The 19,416-nt window shown below is 66.8% G+C and overlaps 2 protein-coding genes across 4 annotated transcripts in view; one reads left to right on the top strand and one right to left on the bottom strand.

Moving 5' to 3' along the window:
• Window positions 1-14,427, bottom strand: part of HSPG2 (heparan sulfate proteoglycan 2) — a 42,533-nt gene extending 28,106 nt beyond the window's left edge. The window contains exons 1-23 of the mRNA XM_039697432.1: window positions 14,344-14,427; window positions 9,770-9,899; window positions 8,890-8,973; window positions 8,702-8,767; window positions 8,352-8,461; window positions 8,207-8,265; window positions 7,459-7,619; window positions 7,139-7,264; window positions 6,367-6,609; window positions 5,169-5,288; window positions 4,965-5,096; window positions 3,939-4,083; window positions 3,155-3,303; window positions 2,929-3,075; window positions 2,672-2,835; window positions 2,425-2,601; window positions 1,657-1,853; window positions 1,433-1,580; window positions 1,217-1,344; window positions 1,061-1,147; window positions 913-971; window positions 773-840; window positions 103-243 (exon numbers count right to left, since the gene is read on the bottom strand). Coding sequence (XP_039553366.1) covers window positions 103-243; window positions 773-840; window positions 913-971; window positions 1,061-1,147; window positions 1,217-1,344; window positions 1,433-1,580; window positions 1,657-1,853; window positions 2,425-2,601; window positions 2,672-2,835; window positions 2,929-3,075; window positions 3,155-3,303; window positions 3,939-4,083; window positions 4,965-5,096; window positions 5,169-5,288; window positions 6,367-6,609; window positions 7,139-7,264; window positions 7,459-7,619; window positions 8,207-8,265; window positions 8,352-8,461; window positions 8,702-8,767; window positions 8,890-8,973; window positions 9,770-9,899; window positions 14,344-14,403 — 2,901 coding nt within the window. The 5' untranslated portion in view covers window positions 14,404-14,427. The remainder of the gene's footprint in view (window positions 1-102; window positions 244-772; window positions 841-912; window positions 972-1,060; window positions 1,148-1,216; window positions 1,345-1,432; window positions 1,581-1,656; window positions 1,854-2,424; window positions 2,602-2,671; window positions 2,836-2,928; window positions 3,076-3,154; window positions 3,304-3,938; window positions 4,084-4,964; window positions 5,097-5,168; window positions 5,289-6,366; window positions 6,610-7,138; window positions 7,265-7,458; window positions 7,620-8,206; window positions 8,266-8,351; window positions 8,462-8,701; window positions 8,768-8,889; window positions 8,974-9,769; window positions 9,900-14,343) is intronic.
• Window positions 13,700-19,416, top strand: part of CELA3B (chymotrypsin like elastase 3B) — an 8,063-nt gene continuing 2,346 nt past the window's right edge. The window contains exons 1-6 of one of the 3 annotated variants that reach the window (XM_039697430.1): window positions 13,700-14,214; window positions 17,187-17,327; window positions 17,405-17,481; window positions 17,782-17,879; window positions 19,017-19,151; window positions 19,227-19,363. In XM_039697430.1, coding sequence (XP_039553364.1) covers window positions 17,285-17,327; window positions 17,405-17,481; window positions 17,782-17,879; window positions 19,017-19,151; window positions 19,227-19,363 — 490 coding nt within the window. In that variant the 5' untranslated portion in view covers window positions 13,700-14,214; window positions 17,187-17,284. Of the gene's footprint in view, window positions 14,215-14,874; window positions 15,010-17,090; window positions 17,328-17,404; window positions 17,482-17,781; window positions 17,880-19,016; window positions 19,152-19,226; window positions 19,364-19,416 lie in introns of those variants that run through there. The other 2 variants (XM_039697431.1, XM_039697429.1) reach the window with 2 other exon arrangements.

Here is a 19,416-nt window from a genome sequence, read left to right as displayed (position 1 = left end):
CAATGCCAAGGCATGGCATGGAATGGCACGGCACATCAAGACAATGCCAAGGCATGGCACGCCATGGCCCGGGGTGTCCCGCCTGTCCCGTGCCGCGGGTACCTGGTGGCGGTGCCAGGCGGAGCTGGCGCAGGAGCGGGACAGCCCCATGCAGAAGCAGGGCAGGCAGCCCGCGGGGTTGGCAGCGCTCAGGTGGAAGGTGCCCGCGGCGCAGGAGTCGCAGAGCCGGCCACGGACGTTGGGCTGGGGGCACAGGGCGGGCAGGGGTGAGCAGGGAAAGGGGTGGGATGGAGAGACTGGGTACCCCAGGGAGCAGCTGGGTGCCATGGGGGTCAGACTGAGTGTTATGGGGGATGGACTGGGTCACACTGGGGAGGGACTGGGTGCCACGGGGGGGTTGTCATTGGTGCTGGGGTGGTTGGACTGGGCACCCCCTGGGTGTTATGGGCGATTGGAGAGGGTCCTGCTGGGAGGTTGGGCTGGGTGCCATGGGGCAGGGGGTGGGATTGGTGCTGGGTGGATTGGCTGGCACCCCAGGGATTGGACTGGGTGCTATGGGGGTGGGACTTGGTACTGTGTGAGGGTGGGACTGGTTGCCTCAGGGGATCTGGACTGGGTGCCATGGGGCAGAGGTAAGAGGAGTGCTGGGGCAGGGACCGGGTACCTGGGACCAGGCTGGTGCAGTGGGGGATGGCAACACCCAGACCCCCACTGCCCCCCTGCTGTACCCACCAGTATTGCCCCACTGTCCCCCCAAGCCCCCTGCCCTCACCTTGCAGCGACAAGTGCCACCCGCCTCGTCCTGGCCCCCGCGGGCATCACACTTGACGAGCTCCTGGCCTGCAGAGACTGAGGGTGAGGGTGGGGGGCACCCAAGGGTGCAGGGACCCCCAACCAGCACCCTCCACTCACCAATCGGGGTGCACTTGCCACCCGGCTGGATGGGGTCTCCTTCATAGCCTGGGGCACACCTGTGGATGGGTGGGGGACAGGTGGGCGATAGGGGTTGAGGGGTGGGGGTGTCACATGGGGGGGTTATGGGGAGGGGCCCCCCACCCACCTCTCGCAGCGGCGGCCGGCGTAGCCAGGGGCACAGGCGTCGCAGGTGGCCTGGCCATCTGTGTCCAAAAAGCAGGACTCCGAGAACCTGCGGGTGACAATGACGGTGACGCCAGGGCGGTGACATCGGGGGCAGGTCCCTGGGGTCGGCACCCACCTGCGAGATGGCTCCGTGTAGGGACAGGGACAAGGGTGACAAGCGGTGGCTGTGCCCTTGGTGGCATCGCCGAAGAAGCCGGGTTTGCACTTCTCACACTGGGGACCCTCCATGTTGTGCTGGCAGTTCTGGGAGGGGGACACAAGTCACAGGGGAGTGGTGATCCTGTGCAGTGTCCCTGTCCCCTTGTCACCTCATCAACCCCTCACTCCTTACCAAGCAGTGCCCAAAAACGGGGTCACAAGTGCTGGAGTGGCCGTGGCAGCCACAGCCAGAGCAAGTCCCCAGGTAGGGTCCCCTCGTCACCCGCTCAAAACGGGGGGCACAGCGCTGGCACGACAGCCCCGTGTAGCCCACGGGGCACCTGGGGACAGAGCGGTGTGACAGTGGCATCACAGCAGCAGTGGCACTGAGCCCGTGAGCTTGCTGCCAGCGCTCACCTGCACTCCTCGACGTCGGCAGCCGGGCCCAGGCCGGTGTCTGCAGTGCTGGTGATGTCCATGGCCACGTTGCTGAGCCCCACGCTGGCCATGCGCCCGTCGTACACCGCGCGGATGAAGATGCCCTCCAGCCCCTGCAGCACCAGCAGCAGCAGCTCCCGGCTCACCGGGGCACCCTGCTCGTCCTCCCAGTGGTCCTGCCAGGATGGTGACAGCAGTGTCACAGCAGGGTGATGGTAATGCTGGCATCACCCACCGGCCACCACCGGCACCAGTGCCCACCATCACCATCATTGCTACCAGCATCACCCACCCACCACCAGTATCACCCACCCGCCATCAGTATCTCCCATCCACCAGTATAACCAGTGTCACCCACTCCCAACCTGCATCACCCACCACCACCACTATCACTCATCCACCACCACCATCATCATCACCCACCCACCCTCAGCATCACCCACCCATCCCCACCATCACTCATCTACCACCACCACCATAATCACCCATCCATCCCCAGCATCACCCACCCATCCCAAACATCACCCATCCACCTCCATCATCACCCACCCATCTCCAGCATCACCCACCTATCCCAAACATCACCCATCCATCCCCAGCATCACTCATCCATCCCCAGCATCACTCATCCACCACCACAACCATCATCACCCACCCATCTCCAGCACCACCCACCCATCCCCACCATCACTCATCCATCACCACCCGCATCACCTCCCCACCACCACCCTCCCTTCCCACACCCACCTCGGTGAGGGGCACGTGCCGCCGGTTGAGGACGTCTGGCTGGGTGTCACCGGCACGCGCCCGCAGCTGGCGCCCGTGGCCCCGCAGCAGCACGTCGGGGTGGGCGGTGGGCTCGGGGGGCCCCCGGCCCAGCCGGTACCGCACGCCGTAGCTCAGCGCTCCCCCGTAGGCGTCCGCCTGGCAGCACAGCGGGCTGTCAGCGGCCATGCCACTGCAGTGCCCAGCCCTGACCCCGCCCCGGCATCACCTTGTCCCCAAGGAAGGGCTCTGGCAGTGCCCAGAAGGCGTCGAGCGCCAGGAAGCGGCGGGACAGGTCCAGGAGCTGGAATTCCTCGGCGCCCACGTCCACGTGGAGTTGAGTGGCTGAGAGCACCGGTGCGGATGGCGCTGCCGGCACCGTCACATTGACACCTGCAAGGAACACGCTCAGCCCCTGCTGCGTCCCCTGCCCCGGCCCCTGTCCCCTGCCCCATCCCTGCCCCATCCCCTGTCCCCACAGCTCACCCTTGAAGTCGTCGGGGCGGTTGAAGCGCAGCTGGAGGCGGTGGCGGTGCCGGGAGGTGGCGCGGCAGGAGGTGGTGACGCCGAAGCAGAAGCAGGGCAGGCAGCGGGATGTCCCCGTCACCTGGAAGTGGCCCTCGGGACATGGCCCTGTGGGATACGAGACAGTGGGTGATGGTGACAGTGCCACGGTGGGATTGGTGGCACAGAGAGGAGAGGGGCTGCTCACCAGGGCGGGTGACGGTGAGGATGCTGTCAGGGATGCCAAACACCATGCCCAGGGTGTTGATGGCCTCGCAGGTGTAGGCGCCTTGGTCAGCTTCCTTCACGTCCCGGATTGTCAGGGTGCCCTGCCCAGCCTCGCTCACGATCGAGACCCTGTGGGGCACGTTTGCTACCCAGAGCCTGGCACAAGCAGACCCCGGCACACCGGGGAGCCACGCACACCCCGTACCCAGCACATGCAGCACCTGGCACACCTGGGGCTCTGCACACGCAGTACACCCAATACACCCAGTGCCCTGCACACCCAGTGCCCTGCACACCCAGTACACCCAGTGCCCTGCACACCCAGTGCCCCACACACCTGGCACCCAGTGCCCTGCACACCCAGTGCCCTGCACACCCGGTGCCCCGTACACCCAGTGCCCCACACAGCTGGCACCCAGTGCCCAGCCCATTCCCTCTGCATGACCGCTCACACCCCGGCCCCACCTCAACCTCAAGCCCCTCCCATTGTATAAGCCCCGCCCACCACAGTCACACGTGCCTGCTGGTCACGCCTGTTTGCCAAACCCCGCCCATTCAGACCACACCCTGCACAGAAGCCCCGCCCCGAGGCTCGCCCCAGCACCTCCGCCCCAAACAAACCCCGCCCACACAGACCCCACCCCAAGCAGAAGCTCCTCCCATCACAGACCACACCCAATCAGAAGTTCCTCCCATAGCCAGCTGCGCCCCTTCCTCCAATCCGCAACCAGCATCCCTTAGGCCCCGCCCTCGGCCCCGCCCACCTGTGGCTGCTGGGGGTGTGTCCCCAGTTCAGGCGCCAGGTGACAATGGGGGTGGGGACACCGGTGGCTACGCAGGTGAAGGTGACGGTCTGGCCTGGCACCGCCCTCACCGACTCCCGCGGCAGCGTCACCACCTGTGGGGGCACTGCCACCGGCACCCCGTCACTGTCACCGCCACCGCCACCCCGTCATTGTCACCGCCACCGCCACCCCGTCACTGTCACCGCCACCGGCACCACCCACACCGCACAGCACCCCGGGGGCACAAGGACACTGCCACCGCCACTCCATCATTGTCACCGCCACCGCCACCCCGTCATTGTCACCGCCACCGGCACCACCCACACGGCACAGCACCCCGGGGCACAGGGACACTGCCACTGCCACTCCGTCATTGTCGCCGCCACTGGCGCAGTCACCACCCACCCCAGGTGTCAAGGACACTGTCACTGTCACCCCCATCATTCTGCACTGCCACTACCATTGGCACCACCTGCCCTGCTGGCACCCCAGGGAACTGGGACACTGCCACTGCCACCCTGTCATTGTCACCACCACTGATACCATCTGCTCTGTGTGGCACTGCTGGAAGATGGGGAGACCCACCTGGGGACAGGTTCTTTGGCACTGTCTCCAGTCCAGCTTGGGGACAGGGTCCGTAGCATGGTGGCCAGCGCCGTGCCACAGTGCCAGTGTCCCCAGTATGGTCCTGTGGCATTGGCTCAGGCACAGAGTCCCCAGCCCAGTGCCATGGCACAATGTCCCCAGGCACAGTGTCAGCAGCCTGGTACCATGGCACAATGTCCCCAGCCCTCTGCACTGGCACAAGACCCCCCGGGCAGTGTCCCCAGCCTGGTGTCACAGCAGAGGGCCCCTGGCACAGCTCAGACACAGCCCCGTACCCCGAGGACAGCTTGGGCACAGCGTCCCTGTCCTGCTGCCACAGCCCCCCTGGCACAGCATGCCCAGCCCAGCCCGGGTCCCCGTGTGCCCTGCCTGCCGAGCTGTCCCCGAGCTGTCACTCACCACATCCGACCTCGTCGCTGCGGTCGGGGCAGTCGGGCTCCCTGTCGCACTGGTAGCTGGCTCGGATGCAGCTCCCGCTGGACACGCACCGGAATTCCGCCGGCCCGCACGCCGCGCCGGGCGCCTTGGTGGCTGCAGGGGTCACGGCACGGCGTCAGCCGCGTCCCCGTGTGCCCGCGGGCGGCCCCGAGCCCCCGTACTCACGGCAGTCGCTCTCATCGGAGCCGTCGCCGCAGTCGTTCTCGCCGTCGCAGCGCCACAGCTTGAGGGCGCAGTGCCCGTTGTCACACTTGAACTCGTTGGGCTCGCAGGGGGACGGGGTGCCTGGGGGCACGGGGCAGGTCAGCACCCAGAATCAGCTTGGGAAAGACCTTTGGGATCACTGGTGACCCACCACCACCTTGTCACCCAGACCTTGGCACTGAGTGCCACATCCAGGCCCAGGGACAGTGACCCCACCACCTCCCTGGGCAGCCCCTTCCAGTGCCCAACCACCCTTTCTGTGTGCAGCTTGTTCCTAATGTCCAACCCTAACCCCTCCTGCACACCTCAGGGCTGTGTCCTCATCCTGTTCCTGGCTCTCTGGGAGTTGAGCTCAGCCCCCACTGGGCTGCCCCTTCCTTTCAGGGAGTTGTAGAGATATAAGGTCCCCCCTGAGCCTCCTTTTCTCCAGGGTCAGGAGGGTTAGGAGCTCCCCAGCTCCCTCAGCTGCTCGTCACAGGACTTGTGTTCCAGACCGCTCACCAGCCTTGTTGCCCTTCTCTGGACACGCTCCAGCCCCTCCATGTCCTTCCTAAATGGGGGGCCCAGAGCTGGACACAGCACTCGACGTGCTGCCCAACCAGTGCTGAGCACAGGGGAAGAGTCCCTGCCCTGCTCCTGCTGGCCACACCATTCCTGATCCAGGCCAGGAGCCACTGGCCTTCTTGGCCACCTGGGCACACTGCTGGCTCGTGTCCAGCCTGCTGTCCCTCAGTCCCTGCAGGTCCCTTTCTGCCTGGCTGCTCTCCAGCCACTCTGTCCCCAGCCTGCAGTGCTGCAGGGGTTGTTGTGGCCAAAATGCAGAACCTGGCACTTGGACTTGTTAAACCTCACATCAATGGATCCATCCCTTGGATCCAGCCTGTCCAGGTCCCTCTGCAGAGCCCTCAACCCTCCAGCAGCTCCACACGTGCACCCAGACCATCAGTAAAGCTATTGCCCATGCCTGGGCCCACCACGGATCCCTGGGGGACACGTCTGGTGACCCGACACCCACTGCACCATCCCCTGGCACTCAGAGTGAACCTGCCCGAGCCATGGTCTGCCTGCCGTGCCAGGAGTTCGCCATGGCAGACAGCGTCCCAGGCTCTGCTGAAGCGCAGGGGGAGCCCCCCAGATCCCTGGTGACCCCAGGACCCACCGCAGGCGTCCTCGTCGGAGCCGTCGGCGCAGTCGCGCTCCCCGTCGCACAGGTAGTCCCGGGGCACGCAGCGCCCGTCCCTGCAGGCGGCCTCGCCCCCCTGGCACCCCCTGGCCGCTGGTTTTGGGGGCCGCGGGGTGAAGGGGCGCAGCGGGGACGCTGGGGTGGTGCCCACGGGGACGGTGCTCAGCGGGCGAGTGGTGGCCGGGCGGGCGGTGCTGGGGGACGGCCGTGGGGAGGGCTCTGGGGGCAGAGAAAGGGGGGTTAAGGGGGGAATTAAGGAGAATTAAGGGGTGAAAAGGGAGGAACTGGGTGGGGCTGGAGGGGAGGGGTGCAAGGGGGGCTTATGGGGGGTTGTAGGGGCAAAACAGGGTTATATGGGGATAAAATGGGGTTATATGGGGATAAAATGGGTGTGAGGAGTGTTTACGGGATAAAATTGGGGTGCAGGGGGATTGAAGTGAGAAGTGGGGGTGCAGAGTGGTATTGAGGGGTATACCGGGCAAAAGGGGTGTGGGAAGTGTTCACGGATTGGGGGGAAATGAGGGTGCAGCAGGGTATAAGGGGGTATACAAGAAAAAAGGGTTGCAGGGAATGTTTGTGGGGGTGTGGGGTTAAATTAGGGGCAGGGGGTTAAAGGGGGAAGGGGGGTGCAGGAGGAGACTATAGGAGGGTTACGGAGAGGAGAGGGGGTGCAGAGGAGGAGTGTCAGGCCATGGGGGCAGGGGGCTGCTGGGGACAGAGGAGGTTTTGGGGTGCCTCGCTGCCTCACCACATCCCTCCTCGTCGGAGGCGTCGTGGCAGTCGGGCCGGCGGTCGCAGCGATATTCCAAGGCCACACACTCCCCGCTCCCACAGGAGAACTCCCCCGCCGTGCAAGCGCGTGGCTGGGGGGTCACTGGGGACAGGGAGAGGGCACACGCTCAGGGGGTCACCCCAAAACATCCCCCCACCCCAATTCGGCCGGACACGAGAGCCAGCAGAGAAACCACAGTGGGTTGGGATGCGGTGCTCTGAGGCCTCCGGCCCCAAGCCGCTTCAGAGCACCCCAAAACCCGCCCAGGCTCCCCCCAGAGCCCCTCCCGGGCTCACCGGCTCCCAGGCGGCGGAACTGGAAGCCCTGGGGGGAGGTGTGGTAGGAGGCGATGGAGCCGCTGGCCAGCAGGTCCCGCAGCACCGCCCCGAGCTGCGCCTCGTCCGCGTTGCCCTCCGAGCCCACGTCCAGCTCCACGAACACATCCCCGTCCAGCTGCCTGGGGGACGAGGGGTCAGCGTCCCAAAAGAGCCACACTGCGCCCCCAAATCGGCCCTGAGCCCACAAACTGCCCACATTGCACCCCATGAATTCCGCATCGCCTCCAATCCACCCCGTCGCCTCCAAATGACTCCGTCACCCCAAAACCTCCCTGCACTCCCCAGAGCTCTTCACTGCACCCTGAAATGTCCTCACTGCAACCTAAAAGCCCCTCTTTGCACCCCAAAAAATTCCCATCAGCGCCAATCCACTCCAACACCCACAAAACCTCTGTCTTCCCAAAAGCCCCTCATTGCACCCCAAAAGCCCCTCATTGCACCCCAAAATCTCTTAATTGCACCCCAAAAGGTTCCCATTGTATCCCAAAACATCCCCTTCACCTCCAATCTGCTCCATCTCCTCCAGACATTTCCATCATCCCCAAAACCTCCCTGCACTACCAAAAGCTCCTCACTGTACCCCAAAACTTCCCCATTGCACCCCAAAATCTCCCCAGAGGATGCCTTGCTCTCCCAGACCCCCCTGTTTTCCTGGCCCTCCCAAACCCCCTAAGCCCCCCAAAGCTCCCCAAGCCCCCCCACTCACTTGATGAAGACCACGCTGACCACCTGCTCCCCAGGCACTTTGTAGTACTCTGACTCCAGCTGTTGGGGGGCAGGAAATGAGGGCTCAGGGTGGTCCCTTGGGTGCCCCCCCAGCCCAGCACCCCCCGAGTGCCCCCAGTCCTCACCGTGTCCACCACGGCCTCGGAAATGTCCCGAAACTCCTCGGAGTCAGGGTCCTCCAGCCGCGGGCTGTAGTCGATGCTGCGGGTGAAGTTCACCAGAGCCCGGAAATAAACTGGGGGTGGGGGGTGCCAAAGTTGGGGGATGGGGTGCCAAAACTGGGGGGGTGGCACCTGCACACCCAAAAAATCCCCCCCTGTGACTTCCACCCAGCTGTGACCCCCCCATCCAGATGTTCCTTCTGCTCCCCAGCTGTGTCCGTCCCCCCCCAGTGATTGGGAGCCCACCCCAAAAAGCACAGGAGGAAGGAAAGTGGGGGTGCAGCAAAGGGGGGGCCCCAAAAAGTGTCACTTACTGATCGGGGGGTCGTCCTCGGGCTCGGCCACCACCATGCCCGCGGGCGCGGGGCGGGGCCCGGGCGCTGCCCCCAGGGAGGAGGAGGAGGAAGAGGAAGAGGAGGAGGAGGATGAAGAGGAGACAGAGGTTGAGAGCGGTGCCAGCAGGGACCAGCCCGGGGCCAGGTGCCATCCAGTGTCCCCTTACCGGTGGGTGCCAGCCCGCTGCTGAGAGGCGGGGCCGTGACTGCCGGTGGCCAGGGAACAGCGCTGCCATCCTCCCCGCTGCCATCTGCGGGGCACAGCGTGAGGGTGGCACCCGCCCGCGGGTCCCCAGGTGTGGGCACCCACCCACAGGGACACCCACCCACCTATTCTGGCACCCAGTGCCACCAGATGCCGGTGCCACCCACGATGGGGACCATGTGGTGGCACCGGGGGGGCATCCACACGTGTGACACGCTCCCATGGTGGCACACACCACCTGGTGGCATTTTACTGCCAGATGACACCAGGTCCTAGTGCCATCTGCCCTGGGGACAACATGGGAGCGCTCAGGGTGGTATCTACCCATGGTGACAGCCACGCATGGTGGCATTCACCCACGGTGATGCTCACCCCCTCGGTGCCACCCTGCCACCATCTGCCACCAAATCCTGGTGGCACCTGTGATGGGGGCAGCACGAGTGGCACTCACTCACAGTGACATCCACCCACCCAGTGCCACCAAGGGGCATCAACCACAATGAGGGCAGTGCAAGCAGCATCCAGGGTGGCACCCACATGTCCAGTGCCACCTTAGTGCTGGATGCCATCGGGTCCATTTCCCATCTGCAATGGGGACAGCTGAGCGAGTGGCACCTGTGGTGGCACCAGCTGACGGTAACACCCCCCACCTGGTGCCACCCATTCGTGTCACACCCACCCACGGTGACATTCAGCCAAAGTGACTCCCACTCCTGGTGGCACCGACCCACCCGGTGTCACCTTACCCCAGGTCCCAGTGCCATCCGCGGCGGGGACTGTGCACGTGGCACCCAGGGTGGCATCAGGACCCACCCACCCTGGTGCCCCCGCCGTCCCCTCACCTCCAGAGGCCACCAGGTCCTCGTCATCTGACAGGTGCCGGTAGTAGCGCCGTCCCTGCGTGTCCCCGACGTGATCGGCCACCGTGTCCTCGGGGAAGGCGTCGGCCCAGCCGCGGGCGCCGCCGGTGACCTGCGGGACGGGGCCACCGTGGGACGGGGCCACCGTGGGACGGGGACACCGCGGGACGGGGACACCGCGGGACGGGGCCACCGCGGGACGGGGCCACCACGGGACGGGGCCACCGTGGGACGGGGCCACCACGGGACGGGGACACCGCGGGACACGTCACCCGGGGGGGACGGTGGTGGGGGTGCGTGGCTGTGCGGTGGCGTCACCGGGAAAAGGCAGCGGGATGAGCTCATCACACACCAGCGGCATTCCTGCCCAGACGGCACCGGCACCGGCACCGGCACCGGGACCGGGACAGCCAGCCCGGGATCACCGGCACCGGGACCGCCGGCACCGGGACGTGCGTGTGCAGGCACTGGGGCGTGTGCCAGGTGTGCACACGCGTGTGCAGCGACACGGCAAGTGTGAGCACACACACGTTTGCACTGCTCCGCGTGTGCGCTGACACGGGGACGGGCGCGCTCAGTGACACGGGGGCGCGCGTGCACGCTGACACCCGGCCGTGCACCAGCACAGGCGCGTGCACGCTGATACGTGGCCGTGCGCGCGCGTTTGCGCGCTCCCTGCGCGCACCAACACCGAGGCACGTCCAGGGCCGGCCGTGCACGCGTGTTTGCAGCGGCACGCGTGTGAGCGCACACACGTCGGCAGTCACCCACAGGCGACCGTGCACGAACGCTGGCACCGCCACACCCGCGCCCTGGCACACGCGTGTGCCCCAGCCGGGCGTGCCCCGGTGCCCGCGGGGCCGGGCACACGCGTGTGCGGCGCCCGGGTGCCCCCGCCCCGGCCCCGGCAGGAATCCGTCGCAGCAGCACTTTGCTGTGCAAACAAGCGCCGGGGGATTAGGCGGGCGCTGGGGGGGACGGGACACGGGGGGGACAAGGGGGGGACACGGGGGGGGCACGCGGCCACCGGGATGGGAGGACCCAACACCCCAAGGGGTCTGGGCGGGGAGGCCCCTCGTGGGTGCCAGCCCAGCCCTCGTGCACGGGGAAACTGAGGCACGAGGCCGTGTGTTCTTGGCGTGGCTGCGCTGCTCCCCAGCTGTGCGATGAGCGTGTGGGTGCTCGGCCCCACGTCCCCACGCGTGTACCCCGAGCGAGGGGGCTCTGCCATTGTCCCCACGCGTGCGGGGGCTCTGCCACCGTGTCCCCCACGCGTGCACCGAGCCCGTGGGTGCCAGCCCCTGCTCCCCAACCCCCTGCGTGCCCTGCAATCGCCCCCCACTCGTGCACCGAGCCCGTGGGTGCCCGGCCCCGGCGGGGCAGCCCCGGCCCGGCCGCAGGAAGGGCAGCTGCGTGTCGGGTGTCCGGCGGTGTCCGCGCAGGGTCGCGGACAATCCCCCTCTCCGGTTACCGGAAGCCTCTCCGCGCCGCGGCCCCGCACCCCCGGACGCCCGGGCCCCCCCGGACAGCCGGGTCCCCCCCGCTGCCGCCGGGGCACCGCGCCCGGCCGGACGCCACGGCCCCGCCGCCGCTCACATTTTCCACTCCCCGGCCCAAATCCTGCCCCGCACTCTGGGGAAAAGTTGGGGGGAGGGAGGCGAGGAAGAGGAGGTCGAGGAAGCGCCACCCTGTCCATCTCCCGCTTCCAAACTGCTCCCCAAACTGGGGGAACCTCGCGCCCCCCTCATTTGGGTGCCCCCGCCGGTTTGAGTGCCCGCCCCCGCCGGTTTGGATGTTCCCTCACTAAAATCTGCATGTGGCTCCTCAAATCTCGAAGTGGCCCCCAAATCTGGATGTGCCCCCCCCCGTTAATTCATCCGGGTGAGGAAGAGGAGGTGACGCAGCACAAGAATAATAACCGGGGGGGGGTTATTAATAGCAGTCCCCCCCGGCTTATTGTTCCCCCAAGGTCATGCTAAAAGGTGCTTCCCCCGTGAAAAAAACCCTTCTCCCCCCTCCCGGGGGTCCCCAAGGACTGAGCCACCCCCAGCTGGGGGGGTGGGGGTCACCCCAGGATTTGGGGGGGCTGCCAGCACAGCTGGTGGGATGCTGGTCCCGGGGGGGGCCGAGGCAGCTGCGCTCCCCCTCCCCCCCAGCCGCCCCCGGGATTTGGGGGTGAAACAGCTGCGGGGTCAAAGCCACAGCCGGGCAGGCAGGGGGGCCCCAAATATGTGCCTGCCCTCCGCCCTCCCCCCTGCATTCCTCCCTGCTGGCATTGCCTAATTTATCCCGAAAGGACTCGGGCTGGGGGGGCCGAGCCGGCGGGTTTGGGGTAAATGGGTTTTGCAGGGCACACTCTGGTTTTGGGGGGTGATTTTCTGGGGGGAGGTGGGTGGGGGGGTTTTGGGCAGGGACAGGGGTTTTGGAGAGTGGAGATGAGTTGGGGGGTTTGATGGGTTTTGGGGGGGAAATGGATTTTTGGCGGAAGGGATATATGATTTTTTTGGGGGGGAAACAGATTTAGGGGGGAGATGGATATGGGGGTGGAGATGGGGTTTTTTGGGGGGATAGACAGATTTTCGGGGGAAATTTTTTGGGGGGAGTAGGTTCTTTTGTGGGATAGCAAGACTTTTTGGGGGAGTGTCAGGTTTTCATGGCGAGGGGGAAACCCAGGAGTCCTGGCACGGACCCAGCGTCTGAGCTGACCTTCCTCCCCGCCTTCCTCCTCCTCCTCCTCATCCCAGCCGGGCCATCTTTGGCGATGGGAAAGAGCCGAAGGCAAGAGGCCATGTGCGCTGCGGGCCCGGAGGGTCCCCGCGTGCCCCCGAGCCCTCCCGGGCGGCCCCAAATGCCCCCAGGTAGCCCCAAATGCCCCCAGGTGTCCCCAAATGCCCCCAGGTGTGACAGGAGCCTCCCCGGCAGCGCGGGGCCCCCCGAAGGGGCCGTGCCCCCCTCCGTGCGTGCCCGGGGCACACGCGTGTGCAGGAGCTGTGCGTGGGGTGTCCCCCCCTTCCCCAGCCCTTCCCCCCGGGCAGGGTGATCTTATCGCGCATTCCTGCTTCGCCCTCCCCTTCCCCCCCACCGGATTAACCCTTCGCAGCCCTCGGAGGTGCCACCCCCATGCCCCCCACCCCACGCCAGACCCCTCCGTGGGCCGCGTGGGACCCCCCCACACGTGTTTGGAGGGGGATGTAGGGCCCAGCATCCCGGCCAGGGGGGTGATTGGGCTGCTGGGTCCCCAACCCCCCCCTGTGCCTCAGCAGAATGGGGGGTGGGGGATCCTAAAGCGGGGATCCCCCCCTTTGTCCCCGCCAGCCCCCCCGGGCGTGGGTGGGAGCCCCACGGAGAGCGGGGGGGCCGCGCTGCCAGCACGGCCCCGAGCACAAGGCCCCCTCTGTTCTCCACCCCGGGCATGGGGTGGGGGTGCGGGCGGGGGGGGCACCCCAAAACCAGGATGTAAGTGCCTCTATAAGTGACCTCCACCCAGGGCAGGGTGTGGGGGCGAGGGGGGGCTGGACCACCGTGGATGGATTTATGGGGTGATGGGAACCATCCCCACTCTGGGTCACGGGGGACCCCAACTCCCTGAAGGAACAGCGTGGGGTGATGGGAACCCCCCGGTCGGGGCCCTCACAGGGGGGTCATGGGGACCCCAGTTCCACAGGGGTATAGGGATGGGTGACCCCAAGTACCCCCAGCTGCGGGGGGACCTCGAGCCCCGTAGAGGGCAGGGAGGGGACCCCACACTCCCCATTCCCAGACAGGGCAGGGCACGGGGAGGGGGACCCCACCTCTCCTTTGGGGGGCCGCTGCAATTCCCAGATGGGACAGGGTGGGCCCTGGGGTCTCCACGTGACTCGGGTGCAGGGGGGGACCCCCAGTCCCTTAGGGAGGGGGGCAGGGTGCCGGGAATCCCCTGGTACAGGGGGGACACCCCAATCCCTTGAGGAACAGGGACCCCCACATCTCCTTGGTGTCCAGGGGGACCCCAATTCCGTGATAACAAGGATCCTCAAGTCCTTCAAGAGACACAAACTCCGTGGGGGACCCCAACTCCTACAAGGATCCCCAACTCCGGGGAGGGGGTTCTAACTCCTCTAGGGGACCCCAACTCCTTCAGGGGACCCCAGCTCCGTAGTACCCAAATCCTTTAGGGGATCCCAAAACCGTGTGGGGACCCCAACTCCTTTAAGGGCCCCAAGTACTTCACGGGACCCCAAAACCACAGGGGGCTCTATGGGATTCCCGCTCCCGGGACCCCGATTCCTGTAGGGGACCCCAACCCCACAAGGAATTCCAGCTCCCGGGACCCCGACTCCTTTCTTTGGGGATTCCAGCTCCGTGGGGGGAGACTCCAACTCCTGCACGGGACCTCAGCTCCTTGAAGAGACCCCAAGTCCGCGGGTAGAGACCCCGGCTCCCTTCAGGTACCCCAAATCCTTTAGAAGTCCCCAACTCCTTGGCGGGACCCCAACTCCGGGGCCCCCAACTCCTTTCCGGGACCTCCCAGCTCGGCGAGGGGACCCCCCGCCCCCCGCGCCTCGGGCCCCACTCACCCCCAGGAGGGTCCCCAGCAGCACGAGGGTCCCCAGCGCCGCCGGGCCCCGCCGCCCCATCGCCGCCGCGGCCGCGCCGAGATCTCCGGGGGACAGCGCCGGGAACGGGCGCGGGGACACCGGAACAGCCCCGGGAGCTGGCACTGGGACATGGGGACACCCCCGGGAACGGACACGGGGACATGGGGACACCCCTGGAACTTGTGCAGGGACACCGGGACACCCTGGGGACTGGCACTGGGACACGGGGACAGCCCCGGGAACGGGCATGGGGACACGGGGACACCCCCGGGAACTTGTGCAGGGACACCGGGACACCCTGGGGACTGGCACTGGGACACGGGGACACCCCCGGGAACTGGCACTGGGACACGGGGACACCCCTGGGAACTTGTGCAGGGACACGGGGACAGCGCCGGGAACGGGCACTGGGACACTGGGACACCCCGGGAACTTGTGCAGGGACACAGGGACACCCCCGGGAATTGGCACTGGGACACAGAGACACCCCGGGAACTTGTGCAGGGACACGGGGACCCCCCCGGGAATTGGGACACGGCGGGGGAGGGCACGGGGGCACAGACGGGGGCGCAGGGACACCGTGGGACACCCCACGTAGGAACTGGCACGACAAGGGACACGAGGACACGCCCGGGAACTGGCACGGTGACACGGGGACACCCCTGGAAACTGGCATTGGGACACGGACACACGTGGGACACCCCTGGGAACTTCTACAGGGACACGAGGGGACACGGGGAACACCGAGGGGTGCAGGGACACCGTGGGACAGCTCTGGGCTCTTGCACTGGGACGCAGGGGACACCCCTGGGAACTCTCGCAGGGACAGCAGGGGGACACAGGGAGACACCCGGGGGTGCCGGGACACCTTGGGACACCCCTGGGATCTTGCACCGGGGTACGGGGTATGGGGGACAGCCCTGGGAACTTTTGCAGGGACACAGGGGACAACTCTGAGAACTTAAACTGGGGCACGGGTGTTTTGGGGACATCCCTGGGGACTTCCAGGAGGGCATGAGGGTGTGTGGGGACATGGGGGGACACGGGTGGGCACCTCTGGAAACCTATACGGGGACACGTGGGGACATGGGGACACCGTGGGACGCTCCTGGGAACTTCTCCTGGGACCCGGAGGTGCATGGGGACACCATGGGGCGGCTGTGGGAATCTGCACAGGGACACGCACAGGGACACGGGGCTGAGTGGCGACACCGTGGGACACTCCCGGGAACTCTGTGGGAACACAAGTGCGGGGGGAGAACGGGGATGCACCTCCGGGAACTTTCATGGGGACAAGGGGTGCGTGGGGACACCCCATGGGGCTTTTACAGGGACATGGGGTGCAGGACATCATGGAGCACCCGTAGGAACATTTATGGGGACACGGGGGCCACCTCTGGACAGCTGCAGGGTGACACGGGGTGCGTGGGGACACCGTGGAGCACCTTCAGGGACTGTTGTGGGGACATGGGACAAAATGGGGGTCACCCCTGGGAACTTTTACATGGACGTGGGAGGGCGTGGGGACACCTTGGGACACCCCTGGGAACTTTAATGGGGACACAGGGGTCACCTCTGGGAACCTCTACAGGGTCATGGGGGTGCGTGGGGACGCTGGACAGCTGCAGGGTGACACGGGGTGCGTGGGGACACCGGGGAGCACCTTCAGGGACTGTTATGGGGACATGGGACAACATGGAGGTCACCCCTGGGAACTTTTACATGGACGTGGGAGGGCGTGGGGACACCTTGGGACACCCCTGGGAACTTTAATGGGGACACAGGGGTCACCTCTGGGAACTTTAATGGGGACACAGGGGTCACCCCTGGGAACCTCTGCAGCGTCATGGGGGTGCGTGGGGACACTGGAGGGGCATGGAGAGCTCCTGTGGGAACTTCCAGGAGGCTTCTGGGGGGCGTGGGGACCCCACAGCCCCCCGGGCATGTGAGGAAGTTTGGGAGCAATGGGGGTACCAGGGGTGGGGGGCTATAGGGGCACTGAGGTTTATAGGGTCTGTGGGGGGCACCAGGGACATGAAGTGATATGGGGGGGCAAGGGCACAGGGACCAGGGGCTCTGGGAGGGGGTGCCTATGGGGCCAGAGGGGCTGTATGGGAACATGGGGGGACACAAGGCTGGCTGGGGGGCTGTGGGGGCAGTAGAGGTGATCGGGGGGCTCTGGGGCACAGGGGGTCTGAGAGGAGGGATCTGTGGGGCCATGTGGGGGCTGTAGGGGCCATATGGGGACACCAGGGCCATGGGGACCATGGAGGGCACCTGGGGTGGCTGTAGGGGCTCTGGGGTCCGGGAGGGGAGGGTGTGGGGGGCACTGAGTCCATGAGGGCTGTAGGGGCCATGTGGGCACACAAAGGCACAGGGAACAGGGGGGGTTGTAGGGGTTTGGGGGCTCCAGGGCCCAGGGGTGGCGAGGGGTGTGTGAGGGCAGAGGGGCCCGAGGGGCCACCGGGGGCACAGGGAGTGTGGGCACCAGGGGGCACGGGGTGGTTGTGGTGGCTGAGGGTACAGGGGGGTCGTGGGGCACTCTGGAGGCACGGAGGTGACTGTGGGGCACACAGAGAGATTTGGGGACTGTGGGGGGGTCATGGGGGCTAGGGGGGGCACGGGGGCAGTTAGAGGGACTGTGTGGGGCACTGGGGGACCAGAGGGCCTGGGGTGCACATGGGGCACTCTGGGGGTACGCAGGGGGTGCGGGGCAGTAGCAGCAGCAGGGACAGGGGGTTTGGGATCCGTAGGGTCCCCAGTGGCCGGGTGCCAGTGACACGTCCCCCCAAGGCCAAGGTTAATGTTTAACCCCCGCCAAGACCCAGCTGGGCACCGGGTGCCCGTTCCCAGCCGTGCCCTTGGGGGCTCCGGCGGCGATTTAAGGCCGGCGGGTGCCCGGGACAGCCACACTCGAGCCATGGCTGCCATGCTGAGCCTTGTCCTGCTGCTGGTGGCCGGCGGTGAGGTGTCCCCTGAGCCCCCCCGTGTCCCCCGGCTCGGGCGGGTGCCCGGTGGGTGACGGTGCCGTGTCGTGCAGGGGTTCGCGCCGCGGTGCTGCCCGACGCCAGGGTGGTCAATGGGCAGGATGCGGAGCCCTACAGCTGGCCCTGGCAGGTGAGGGGACACGGCGACACGGGGACACGGGGACACGGGGACACGGGGACACGGGGACACGGGGACACGGGGACACGGGGACACGGGGACACGGGGACACGGGGACACGGGGACACGGGGACACGGGGACACGGGGACACGGGGACACGGGGACACGGGGACACGGGGACACGGGGACACGGGGACACGGGGACACGGGGACACGGGGACACGGGGACACGGGGACACGGGGACACGGGGACACGGGGACAGCGGCACCCGTGCGGGGGGACGGTGGCAGCCAGCGGCGTCTCCCCGCAGATCTCGCTGCAGTACGAGCGGGACGGCACCTTCCGCCACACCTGCGGGGGCACCTTGATCGCGGCCAACTGGGTGATGACGGCCGCGCACTGCATCTCGTGAGGCACCGGGGCTGCGGGACGGGGCTGCGGGACGGGAGAGGGAATGGGGCTGCAGGGATGGGATGGGGAATGGGGCTGCAGGGATGGGATGGGGAATGGGGCTGCAGGGATGGGATGGGAAATGGGGCTGCGGGATGAGATAGGGAATGGGGGCTGCGGGATGGAGCTGCGGGATGGGATAGGGAACGGGGGCTGTGGTGATGGGGCTGCGGGACGGCGCTGCGGGATGGGGGCTGTGGGATAGGGCTGCGGGATGGGATAGGGAATGGGGGCTGTGGGATGGGGGCTGGCAGGCAGGGAGGAGTGTAGAGGGCTGCATGGAAGAGACGCGGGGTGCAGAGGTGGGTGTTGGGGTGCAGAAGTGGGTGTTGGATACGGGGGTGGGTGTGGGGTGCAGCGATGGTGCAGGAAGGGTGCAGAAAGGCACCAGAGGGCAGGGAGGGGTGCAGGGGTCAGTGCAGGAGGGGTGCAGGGAAGGGTGCAGGTGGAGAGGTGAGTGTAGTGGGAATTTGGGGTGAAGGGAGTGCAGAAGGACTGCAGGAGTGGATGTGGGTGCAGAGATGGGTGCAGGAGGGGCTGTGGGGTGCAGAGATGGGTGCAGGAGGGGATGTGGGGCACAAGGGTGCTGCAGTGCAGGGATGGGTGCATGGAGAGGGTTAATGGGGGTACAGCGGGGTCCTGGGTGCAGTGGGGTGCAGCAGCAGGGGTGCAGTGGGGTGCAGGGAGGGGTCCTGAGTGCAAGACGGGGTTCTGAGAGCAGGGAGGGCATTCCCGGTGCGGGGAGGGGTTGTCACATGCAGGAGTGCATGGATGGGGCGAGAAGTGCAAAGTGGGTGCAAGGAAGGGGCTCACAGGGCAGGGAGGTGAATTGGGGCACAGGGTGGGTGCACGGGGAGGTGCAGGGCGGGGGTTCAGGGTGCAGGGCGGGGGTTTGGTGCAGGAAGGGGTTCAGGGTGCAGAGGAGATGGGGTTCAGGGTGCAGAGAGGTGAGTTTGGGTGCAGATTTGGTGCATGGAGTGGTACAGGGCGGGGATTTAGGGTGCAGGGCAGAGCGTTTGGGTGCGTGCAAGTGTCCCGGGTGCAGGAGGGATGCCGAGGGGGGGCCGCAAGCTCTGACCCCGCTTTTCCTGGCAGCAAATCCCGCACGTACCAGGTGGTGCTGGGCGAGTACGACAGGAGCACCGGGGAGGGCCCCGAGCAGACCATCCCCGTGAACTCCGACGACATCTTCGTGCACCCCAAGTGGCTCAGCTTCTGCGCGGCCTGCGGGTGAGCGGGGTCCCCGGGGGGCTGGGGGCGCCGCGCCGCCCCGGCCGCCCCTGTGACCCGTGTCCCTGCGCGCAGCAATGACATCGCCCTGATGAAGCTGCAGCGGCCGGCCGTGCTCTCGGCCGAGGTGCAGGTGGGGCGGCTGCCGCCCGCCGGCTCCGTGCTGCCCAACGGGTACCCCTGCGTGCTCAGCGGCTGGGGGCTGCTCACCAGTGCGTCCGGGAGAGGGGAACGGCCGGGAGGGGTGGGGGGATGGAGGGAGGGA

Source organism: Passer montanus, unplaced genomic scaffold (genome assembly GCF_014805655.1).
Source record: "Passer montanus isolate IOZ18808 unplaced genomic scaffold, ASM1480565v1 scaffold118, whole genome shotgun sequence".
Lineage (NCBI taxonomy): Eukaryota > Metazoa > Chordata > Aves > Passeriformes > Passeridae > Passer > Passer montanus.
Note: the sequence above shows the minus strand (reverse complement) of the source record. Positions and strands in the feature narration are given on the sequence as shown.